General features: G+C 40.1%; 1 protein-coding gene across 1 annotated transcript; it reads right to left on the minus strand.

Annotated features, from left to right (window-relative positions):
- Positions 1–3,875: 3,875 nt before the first annotated feature.
- LOC104214997 (uncharacterized) lies at positions 3,876–10,847 on the minus strand. The gene is made up of 8 exons (XM_070162159.1): positions 10,662–10,847; positions 5,979–6,035; positions 4,763–4,948; positions 4,584–4,679; positions 4,385–4,470; positions 4,249–4,315; positions 4,090–4,156; positions 3,876–4,015 (listed from the first exon to the last, which is right to left on the minus strand). Exons 1-8 carry the CDS (start codon positions 10,845–10,847, stop codon positions 3,876–3,878), a joined length of 885 nt encoding a protein of 294 aa, XP_070018260.1.
- Between the last annotated feature and the right edge of the window lie 1,396 nt (positions 10,848–12,243).

A 12,243-nucleotide genomic window follows, 5' to 3' on the forward strand; every position in this document is an offset into this window, starting at 1 on the left:
TTTAAGTAACTAAAAGCTAACTATGACTGAGTTGTAAACAAATAAGAGAAGGATCTAAGGTTGTGATTTCCCCTATTGATGGAATCCCTTCCTGTTATGTTTCGCATAGACTTGTCTAATCGTCTCTATCAATCATGAACACTCTTACTACCGTAAATCTCTCCCGAGTAATGAAGACAATTTACTAGACACACTCTCCCGAGTTACGCTAGCTGACTTTTCTTACAGCTCACTTAGATCGCATCCAAGGTTTCGTTATCCCTAATCCCACCTTTAAACCCTAGGTTATTGATTTCTCATATACTTTGGAAGTGGTGGTGTTCAACAACTACCTAAATATACATACTCTCTCGAGTAATACATATTAAATAAGCATAGCTAATTGAGGACCCTATCAATTAACTACAACAAGAACGTAGTTAAACAAATAGAGATTAAACTGGGCAAACTATATTAATATAACAAGAAGTTCATCCCTCAACAGGTTCCATCAAAACCCTAGACTAAATAATTAGCTACTCATAGCAAAGTAAGATAAAAACATAGAAGTATTCATAATTCGCAAGTAATGATAACAAGAAGAAGATTGAAAAACTCTAATGGTGGCTTGATCTTCTCACACTTGTTCTTGCCTCCAATTCAGTCTAAAAACAAGCTTTACCTCTGCTTGCGCGAGTTTGTTCGGTTTATAAAGGGTTAGGATAAGTTTCCTCCTATTTACATTTTAGTCCCCAAATTTTTGGGCGATTACACAGTCGGTCGCGGCCGCGGCCGCTGATGCGGCATGACCGCGATGAAATGCATCCATTCTACCTCACTCTTTTGGCCTACCGCATTCCAGCCACGGTCGCGGTGGTCTCAAGTCCAGTCATACTTTGCCTCTTTCTTGCTTATTTTCATTTGGGTTCTTCTTGATTGGCCTTATATTTACATTTTTGACTCCAAAGCACTCCATAGTCTCTTCCTAACTTGGATTAGTTCCTGCAGAGTAAAAGAACACTAATTAGAGTATTTTGTTATTATTTTGCATTTAAAACAACAATAAAGTATAGTTCATTTAGAGTGTAAATAACGTCTATATAGCCTACTATTAGAAACCTTGTATATATACCCCTTCTCAGGGATGTAAACAGTTATAAAAATATATGACAGGCGCTTTTTCTTCTTAAATTCTTCATGGTATCAAAGGCATTGCTGCCTTTAGAGGCGAGTATTTCTCCCTCGTAGCACTAGGACCCATATTTATAGAAAGAGGTCGAGTTTCCTCCCTCAAACAACTTTTTCCGATCAATAAAACTAAGGTTCCGACGAGGTAGACCTACAGTTCCAGCGAGACAGTGGTTTGGAGTCCAACTTTAACTATGTGGGACACTAAGGGGGTTAATAACACTTGTATGAGAGACGACGACACTTCTCTTTCACAAATAAGTGTCTTAAGATTAGATGGGGCTGATACTTATCTTGTCTGGTCAAGATTTTGTTTGCTTTTTATTAAATGTAGAAAGTTGTTTGGCTATATCACTGGAGAAAATAAAGCACTTGTTGTGACTGATGCTAGTTATAGTCAATAGAATTCTGATAATCCCTTTATTATGACTTGACTATTGAATACTGAGCAACCTCGAATTTATACAAATTTGTTTTTTCAATTTTTACAAAAAGAAAATCTTTAAAAAAATGAAAAAAATGAAAAACAAACATTTTTCAAAACAAATGGCTATAAACTGATTTTTTTTTTTTGTAAAAATAGAAAAAAAATATCTTCGTTTTTTAACAAAATATTTTCGTTTTTTAAAAACTAAAAACATTATTTTCAACAAAATATTTTCGTTTTTGAAATTTTTTTTCTTCATTTTTTCAGTTTTTTAAAAGAATTTTGTTTTGTAAAACTGGAAAAACAAATTTGTAAAAACATTAAAAAAATTTGTTTTTAACAAAATATTTTCGTTTTTTAAAAACTGAAATTTTAAATAAATAAAAAAAACTGGAAAAAATGAAAATAGGGGTCGGGTTGTGGGTTGTGGGTTTTTTTAAAAACGGATCGGGTAAAAAAAAGAAATGGGTCATTTTTAATCTGGCGTTGCCACGTGACACTCCATCCAAAATGGAGATATTTTTGTTTCAAAGTATGACAATAAGGATATTTTTGTTCCAAAGTATGACGGTAGGGGTATGAATAGCCCAATAGTATAACGAAAGGTACAAGTAAACAATATTTGAAAGTAAAGGAGTATATTTAGCCCTTTGCCGATTCAACAAAGCTGGAATAAACTGCCAAAGTACTCGGAGTAAGAATTAAGGGGAAAATACTTGGAGGAATATTGACTATCAGAATGTTTATCCAACAATAATTACAGTAGCAGTGGTTTCATTGAATTGGTTAAAAGTTAACATCTTCTTCAAGTGATAGAATGGATTTTAATTCCATCTCCTGCCTAGGCAAAAGATAAGACCATGCTGATTCCAAGGTAGTTGATGGGAGCGTTTGCTGAAGATGCCTCAATACATTGATCATGCGATTTGTAGTTTTTTCTATAGCAAGATCAATTTCAGAACATATAACCTACAGAAGAAGCAACAGGCAATTACTGAATGTGTACATATACATAACATTTAGTTTGATAAGAGGCCACCATTCCACAATATTATGAGACAGTCATATTGGCACCGGTAGATTGATCGATCAACTTTCTCCATGAAATTTAAATTAAAGGGAAAGAAACACACGAATCTTATTATTATCAGATAAATATATCTTTTTTTTTTAATTTCTTTTAACCAAAAGAAAAAGCATAAATGAGAAATATAGACAAATATAATTTGTAAAATGTCAAAAGGTTTTAATGCTTTTCTTGCAAGAATAAATAAAATAATCACAGTTCCAAATTTTTTATATTTATCACAAATGAACAACTCAATCTAACATCTAATAGTTTTGATTTCAGACTAACCTCTGCAAAAACTGAAATGATTTTTGGAATGTACTGATAGTTGGGACTAATAAGTTCTCCGTCTAACCTGCACGTGAGAAACTTTGGTAAAACAGTGAGAACCATATAGAAAGGATTTATTATATGAGTTTGTGTATCAGTTCAAAAACTATAATAGAAGTCTATTCAGACCATAATATTATTTAGTTTGATTGACTAATGATTGCTTAGTTTTCCCAAGATGCGATATTAAGAAATATATTTGGAACAAAATGCATGCTAGAACAAAGAACACATAATTTATCTGGGCAAAACATTTCTAATCAAGTACTGATATTGTAAAGTGAAGACCGGAAAAGGATGAAAAGTAGAGCAAACTAATATAGTACCTTTCAACCATTGAACATAGTAGGTCATGAACATATTTGGCTGCAGCCATGTCACACTTTATAGGCAGGCAGTTTAACCAAAGCGGAATAATCTACCAAATAATTTTGGAATTAGAATTATGAAGAAATTATAACAAGATTAAATAGTATTTATGAGTCAACTATAAGATAAACAGAAAGAAAAAATAATAATTCTAACATAAGCATATACGATATGTAGGCTTAAGAATGCGCTAAAGTGTGTAACCATCTCATCTAAAAGCTTAAGTTGTTAAAGAGAATACACTTTTATTTACTTAATTATATCTTTAACACGCCCCCTCATATACGGGCTTGATTCTTTTTTATGAGCCAAGTACGTGAAAATTCTTTTTGATATTGGGTGGCGGTGAGATTCGAACTCAGGACCTATGCCTGCTCTGATACCATATTGAAGTGTGTAACCATCTCATTTAAAAGCTTAAGTTGTTAGAGAGAATACACTTTTATTTACTTAATTATATCTTCAACAGAATGCATAAACAAATAAACATTAGAGATTTCGAAAAGGACAAACCTAGGCTGATGAGTCAATATTTTCCCAGTGAAACTGAAAAGTCTTACCAAGAGCATAAACAGCATTATCAAATGCACTTTCATTCTCAGGTTCACGAGCCCGAAAGTGCAATATCACTACATTGATCCTTGAAATAGCCTCTGAATCATTTCATGAGAATTAGTAAGTAAAAATATACTAGAAAGTATCATCACCTTTTGTCATGATATTATACCTTTAACAACAGGTTTGAAATCATAACCACCATATTCGGCATAAAGCACAAGTCCATAAAGAGCACACTGAACACAACGTCAATGGTGTTTGGTTAAATCATATAGTGAAGCCACCACTTGAATAAAGAACTTGTCAGCAACCATTAAGATAACCAAACCTGTCTAACTGCTGGACTTTCGTCATTACTCGCATCCAAAAGCAAAGGAAGAAATTCATCAGAGTACCTAGTTGGACATAGTGAGTAAATTTATCAAAACGGTGGAACATTTAAGGAAAAAACAGATCATACACACTTTAGAGCCACTTCAGGGCACTCCTCCAGAAGATGATCAAAGATAAAAAATGGTGTGCATCTCTCTTGAACTGTCATTTCTTTGCCCTTCATATAAGCAAAGAAATATTGAAAGAAAGAAATGTAAATTAAGATATGTAAATGAATAACAAACTAGAGCTAGAGTTAGGATGACAGTGGTAATCATGTTGTGAACTTACCCACATAGGAATTAAGTATGATGACATGAGCTCGTCAAAGAAAGGCAAGAAAGCAGCCTTGAATGTTTCGATCAACGTAGTTAATACTAGACCAACCTTTTAGAAAAGCTTTACGTTATTTGAGAATAACAATAGAGAATAACTTATGTCTGAACTTTATTCTTAAACATGGAAAATACATGGACCAAAATCTTTCCTTCTTGCTCTTTTTCCTCGCTCAGCAATTCATCTTCCTCAGCATCAAAGTCTTCTGATTTTGCTCTCTCTTTGAGTTTTCTCTTTCTATTTGTACTTTCTGTTCCAACATGCTTTACCTCATCCACTATTTTACGAAGCTGACCTTCACTAAGAAGTGGTTGACATATCTGAAAGAAGAAACAGATAACTGAAAATCTTATTTTGCCATTCTAATTCAGTTTCTGCCACTACTGCTATTTCTCGATCTGATAGTAGTAATGGAACATTTCAAGCAATAGCCAGAAGTTGGATAACAGGGGTTTACCAGAAAGAAGTTTCCCTATGGAGTCGATCTAATACAAAGTTATTAAGCCGTTCGTCGAACTCACTAGTCTTACCTAGTCATGTCAAGAGAACTTTGGTGATTACCCTATCTATTCTAAATTTGATTCCGCGCGTTAAATTTTATTTATTCAATTAAAGTTTAACCATGTCTTTGTAGGTATGAGTTCTGCATACATTCACACATAGTAGGAAATAAATAAGGAGCTCCTACTTTACTTATCCCCGAACATATTAGCATGCAAGTCATTGCTCTTTCTCCCCCTGACTTCCTCTGTATAAGAGATGTACTAAGCTTTCTTTTGCTTCTAGTAGAATATAACTGATATGAGTTTGGACGAGTATTTTGTTTAGTACTCTACTGAAGGAGAAGAAATTGGATGTATTTACTGTGTCGAAATGTACAAGCCAACAGTATGACCAAGTTGGAACATACCACAGAAATAGGAAAAACACTGCAAACTTGATCAGAATATTAAAGAAACTTATAGCGCGTTTGGCCAAGCTGCAAAAATCAGCTTATTTTGAGAAGTGTTTTTTTTTCAAAAGTGTTTTTCTCAAAAGTACTTTTGGTAAAAAGCAGTTTGTGTTTGACTAATTAGATTGAAAAGCACTTCTGAGCAGCAATTAGTGTTTGGTCAAGCTTTAAAAAACTGCTTCTAAGTGTATTTTTCTCAAAAGTGCTTCTCAAAAAAGTGCTTTTGGAGAGAAGCTATCTGCTTCTCCAAAACTGCTTCTCCTCAAAAACACTTTTTTTCTTTCCAAAAGCTTGGCCAAATACCTGAATTTTTAGCCAAAAGTGCTTTTGGCAAAAAAATAAAAGTACTTTTTGTCAAAAAGAAGCTTGGCCAAACAGTCTATTAAACATAACCAAACCTGCAAGCAATCATCCAATTCACCCAACATGAATGCACATATTTCTGCCGTAGCCTCCTGTGTTAGAGAACAAACAAGCGTCACTTTCTCTTTATCCAAATAGAAACTTAAACATTTCCCGCAACAACAAAAAGAGAACATAAGTACTATTATGGGCTGCTTTTCAGACACGCCCCATGACCCCTTGGCCGCGCCCCATGGCGGCCTAGCAAGCCTCACAATGCCTAGCGCCATGGTCGGCCTCGTGGTTTTGGCTGCGCCAAGTGAAAAGCGCGCATGCGCCTCTGTCGCCCTACCGATGCCTCTCGCCAGCGCCCAAGGGCTGGCCAATGACAACAGCGTCGCGCGCCCTGACAATGCCGCGCGCGCAGATCGTGATGCCTCGCCAACGCCCAGCTGCATGCCCATTCCAGCAGCGCCTCGCGCACAGACCCTGATGCCAAGCACCAGTGCCCAGCCTCAGGCCAACACAGCAAGTGTCGCGCGCGCCCACAGCAACGCGCGCGCAGACCCTGACCCGCAAGACAAAGTTGCTGCCATCGGACTTAGTTCTACCTTGTAATAAACTAAGTCCTTTTTATTGTAATTATAGGCTAGTTTACATCATTTCCATTTCAATGTGCTTCTACAGCTTTATTAGGACTAGTCATGTAATGTTGGTTTATTTTTTTTAAGCATTATTAAGGGAGACCAAACAATCAAATATTTTCAAGCAAGCATTTTTCTGGTGTCTCTCCCCCTCGACACCACATCTTTTGTAATCAGCATTTCAGTCATCAATAAAATCATCATCATCATTCAAAACCCAATTCTCTCTCAGCTTCCGCAATTGCTCGTGACATTGGTTTTCTCGCACGGCACTGACAATCTAGTCCAGCGTGCGGAGGGGACCTCATTGGCGGACAACAACCGCACTGACATCGGTTGCTTAGCCTTACGTTGCCCTTCCAAAGAACATCAGGAAGGCGTTGCGTAACAGTTGGTATCAGAGCCTAGGCTCGACATCGGACGAGGGAACACATTTGCCATCATCACCATTTCTGACCATGGTGAATCATGGGGAGCGTCTAGCATCCCTAGAAGAGACGGTTGACCGATTACGACCCATCGTGGATACGATGCCTGATCAAAACAATAACCTAGTGCAAAGGTTGGACGACCTGGACGCCGAATGCGGCAGGCGGAAAATGCCATTGCAAACATCAGTCGTGACTCTGACGATGACAGGAGCAAATTTGAGGACCTCCAACAGGAGCGTGCTGACGATTTAGCCCATCAACAACAAGAGGCAAACAGACTAACTACCATGCAGCAAACCATAGACGACTTGATAGGCAAGCTCAATGTTGTCAATGCTGCCCTACAGAGCCTACTTCGAGGAGGCGACAACCACATCAGGGGTGTAGCAAACCTCACCCCCATTCCACAAAAGCTTAAGATACCGGAGCCAAAGTCATACGACGAATCCCGGGATGCTAAAGAAGTGGAAAACTTCATCTTCGACATCGAACAATACTTCGATGCGGTGGGCCATTTGGAAGAATCCAAAAAGGTAGCTACTGCTGCCATGTATCTTCAGGGCGATGCCAAACTTTGGTGGCGGGTCAAATACGAAGCCATCAAGGCTGGTGAAGATACTCTCCAGACATGGGATGAATTGAAGGTAGCCATACGCCTGCAGTTCTTCCCCGAAAATGTGGAATATAACGCAAGGAGAAAGCTACGGGAACTCCACCATACCAAATCAGTGCGGGAGTATGTGCGCGAATTCTCCGCGCTCATGCTAAACATACGCGACATGGGGGACAAAGACAAACTTTTCGCATTCATAGAAGGTTTGAAACCTCATGCCCGTATGGAACTACAGAGACAACGGGTAGACACCCTGCCCAAGGCCATTCAAGCTGCAGAATGCCTTGGCGATTATCATTTGGGAACTCAGAACGACAGGCCCCAGCCGTCTGTCCGAGGGGGATTCAACGGGAACCATCCCAGCAATAGTGGCCCAAGCAAAAGTGGGGGAGATCGGAGTGCATCCAAAACTAAGACTCCTCCCTCTAACAGCAACAGTGTTGTATCCATCAACAACAATCAGGGGAGAAAGCCTCCCTCAGAATGTCGTTATTGCGGCGGGGCACATTGGAACAATGAATACCCAAACATAAAGGTCAATGCTCATCAGACTGTCGAGGATGAGTCAGACGCATCAGACACATCAGAAGAAGACCAGGTAGGCGCCTTCAATGCAATTGTTGGCTCTATCCTGCATGCCTTAGCGGGGACCAGTGCATGTCCTCCTAAGAAAACATCAGTCCCAATCACCAAGAAAGGGAAGGAAAAGATGGACGAGAGGCCTCCTAAACAAGCGAGGACCCTAATGTTCGTCGAATTGAAAGTGAACGGCAAGCCCCTTCACGCATTGATAGACACGGGTGCCACCCACAACTACTTGTCGTCAACGCAAGTAGAGCGCCTAGGTCTTGTTGTGCAAAAGAGAAAAGGACGCGTCAAGGCTATCAACTCACCACCCCAGACATTGGGTGGAACAGCTACAAATGTCCCAGTGAAACTTGGCCCATACAAAGGAAGCATCGACCTGCGCATCGCAATCATAGATGACTTCGACATCATAGTGGGTTTGGAGTTCATGAGGCAAACCAACACCATACCGGTACCATATGCCAACATGCTCCTGATGATGGGAGAAAACGGGGCCAAGCCCTGCACCATACCATGTTTTCCCATAAAGATGTCCGCTGAAAACATCTCGGCCATGTAGTTGGAGAAGGTAGTCAACAGACATGAACCCCTAGTTCCGGCTACCCTTCGCAGCAACAATCAGCCATCATGTCATCGGCCTCAAAAGACTGGTGACGCTCCTCAGCGTGTGAAGACTTGTCAGCCATGCCACAAGGACAAGTCGGATCACTCATCACAAACGGGACCCTCGCAGCCATTACATGTCCCTCAGAGACCATGGGAGTGTTTCCCTCAGATTCATCACGGGATTGCCCCAAGTTGGTAATCTTGCATCCATCATGGTTGTCATAAATCAGTTTTCAAACGATGCAACCTTCATAGCAGCCCCGCAGAACATCTCAGCAGAAGATACAACTTGACTCTTCTTCTCGCACATTGTCAAACATTGGGGCCTGCCCAAAGACATTGTTAGTAGGCGCGACTCACGCTTCACTAGCAACTTTTGGACCCATCTCTTCAGGTGCTTTGGGTCAACATTCAGTCACAACTCAGACATCCATCCACTATCGGATGGCCAGACAGACCGGTTTGATGACATGCTGGAGGAATATCTTCGCAACTTTGCAACCGGATCACAGAAGCATTGGGTGAAGCTCCTGGATGCTGCTCAACTGTGTTTCAATTCTCAAAATAGCCATCATACAAACAAAAGCCCTTTTGAAATTGTTACCGGACAATAACCGTTTCTTCCGCAAACAGTGAATGCATCAACCATGACGAAATCTCCTCGAGCTGCCAACTTCTCGAGCGAATGGGAGCGCAACATGGAGATAGTGCGGAGCTATCTCGTCAAAGCCCAAGAGCGGGCAAAAAGATTCACCAAACAAAATCTTTGCTTTGCCCAAATCAAACAGGGGACAAAGTAATGATATGCATCCCAAAGCGGTACTTGTTTGCAGAGAGGACCCATGACCCTCGCCTGCAACAAAATCTGCCCATCGAAAAACGCATTGGAAAATCCACATACCAGGTGAAAACTCCATCCTGGTGGAAGATCCATCTAGTCTTCCATGTCAGCCACATGAAATCATTGCGTCGCTACAAAAGCAAGCTCACGGAACAGAGGGGCGCAGACCTCCCATCCAACAACTACCAGAAGCATCATCATCATCATCATAAGGCTCCGAGGACGGCGCCAACTCAGGTGGGGGAGAATGTCATGGGCTGCTTTCCAGACACGCCCCATGACCCCTTGGTCGCGCCCCATGGCGGCCTAGCAAGCCTCACAATTCCTAGCGCCATGGTCGGCCCCGTGGTCTTGGCTGCGCACAGTGACAAGCACGCATGCGCCTCTGTCGCCCCACCGATGCCTCTCGCTAGCGCCCAAGGGCTGGCCAATGACAACAGCGTCGCGCACCCTGACAATGCCGCGCGTGCAGATCCTGATGCCTCGCCAACGCCCAGCTGCAGGCCCATTCCAGCAGCGCCTCGCGCACAGACCCTGATGCCAAGCACCAGTGCCCAGCCTCAAGCCAACACAGCAACGCGCGCGCAGACCCTGACCCGCAAGACAAAGTTGCTGCCATCGGACTTAGTTCTACCTTGTAATAAACTAAGTCCTTTTCATTGTAATTATAGGCTAGTTTACATCATTTCCATTTCAGTGTGCTTCTACAGCTTTATTAGGACTAGTCATGTAATGTTGGTTTATTTTTTTAAGCATTATTAAGGTGGACCAAACAATCAAACATTTTCAAGCAAGCATTTTTCTGGTGTCTCTCCCCCTCGACACCACATCTTTTGTAATCAGCATTTCAGTCATCAATAAAATCATCATCATTATTCAAAACCCAATTCTCTCTCAGCTTCCGCAATTGCTCGTGACATTGGTTTTCCCACACGGCACTGACAATCTAGTCTAGTGTGCGGAGGGGACCTCATTGGCGGACAACAACCGCACTGACATCGGTTGCTTAGTCTTACGTTGCCCTTCCAAAGAACATCAGGAAGGCGTTGCGTAACAGTACTAATGTTAAGGACAACCTCATGCAAAGCTTCTAGCAGAGACAGTATTATACAGTCTGACAACTTTGTGAAATATGACTCAATTTCACCTTCCGCAATCCCTTTCTTAACAGCCAGTTTAGCAGAACACAACAGGTAGTGCATGGGTTGAATAGCAAAAATTAGAAAATTGCATCAGCAACTGAAAATTTTGAAAATTAGAAACTGTATGAAATCACAAGAATTTTCACCTGCAACAGCACATTTCCTGACATCATTGTGGTAATAGAATTTTAGAATCGGAATAAAGACTGCCACAAACTGTTTCATGCATTAAGCCGTTGATATAAGGAGTAATTTAAAACAAATGCAGTTGTTGATTTAGGCAGAAACAAGTGCTCCGAAAATTATGATGACTACACATCTAGGGAAGAATTTGACTACAGGACTTGGCAATCTAATTCGGACTATGAGACAGTAGCACGTGTGCATAACCTAGTGAAGAGGCTTGGGGATGGCAAAAAAACACCTCGTGTTTTTGCCTTTTGCTGGAATTTGAAATTGAGATCTCACAGTTCTCAACCCACTTAATTGACCATTACGCCACACCCTTAGGTGCTCACTCTCATTCTATTGTAGTTATATATAATGTATATTCATCTATCATGACATTCTCTAAAAGACTAAGCCTTGATATCTAAAGTGGCTACATTTGGCACTGCAATTCCATTTAATCTGACCTCATGAACTTCATTCTTCTTATGTAGGCTAAACTTGCAACAGGTTCATCTTATTTTTACTTATCTTCTGACCCTTTCTCTCTAGAATGTTTCTCCAAAGTTCTAGTGTTTGGTCAACTCCTACTATTTTCGTCAATTAACACAACATTGTCTTCAAATAGTATATACTCAAAAATTCCATCTTGTATACTACTGGAGTACTGGTTAGCTAATATCACACCTATTGTTTAGCATCTTGTTTATCACTAACATAGAGGATTTTGACTTGACAATGATATTATTTGAAATAACTTGAGCATTCAACTAAAACCTTCAGAAATATGGAAGAGGCCCGAGATCTTTGTAAGACCATTTAGATGCCCTCTTATACCCAACGTAGGCCAAATATATAACTCAAACCAAAAGAAAATGAAATCTATATGAACTTCACGAATAAAGGAAAAAGTCAAGCATCAATGATAAAAGCTTACATATCATCATATACTTTATAATTTTTATAGGACCACTCCATAAGGATGGTCACAGCAGGTTCAAGTTGAGCACATTGAATAATAAAGGGAATGACTGCACTCATGTAAGGAAGAAAACTGTCCCAAGCAATCGCAAATTATTCCACATGCCTGCAATGAAGTTAAAAAAAATGAGAGGAGGCCAATCTAGAAAGAAATTTAATCATACAATCAAGTGATTTACACTTACTTTTAGCAAGTACTTACTAGGAGGATCACCCCCCTTCACTTGTAACTCTTGAAATGATGTTATAAGAACCTCCATAACCTTTAATAAACAACGACAAGAAGGAACTTCTTGATAAAAGGTAA

This window comes from Nicotiana sylvestris, chromosome 11 (assembly GCF_000393655.2).
Source record: "Nicotiana sylvestris chromosome 11, ASM39365v2, whole genome shotgun sequence".
NCBI lineage: Eukaryota > Viridiplantae > Streptophyta > Magnoliopsida > Solanales > Solanaceae > Nicotiana > Nicotiana sylvestris.

What these genes read in the sequence shown, in the direction of transcription:
- LOC104214997 (XM_070162159.1), bottom strand. Translation starts at nt 10,847, where the DNA reads ATGCACTACCTGTTGTGTTCTGCTAAACTGGCTGTTAAGAAAGGGATT. An exon ending in AAGGAAAGATTTTGGTCCAT is followed by an intron (nt 4,680 to 4,762) that starts GTATTTTCCATG and finishes CTTTTCTAAAAG; the next exon opens with GTTGGTCTAGTATTAACTAC. An exon ending in CATACTTAATTCCTATGTGG is followed by an intron (nt 4,471 to 4,583) that starts GTAAGTTCACAA and finishes GCTTATATGAAG; the next exon opens with GGCAAAGAAATGACAGTTCA.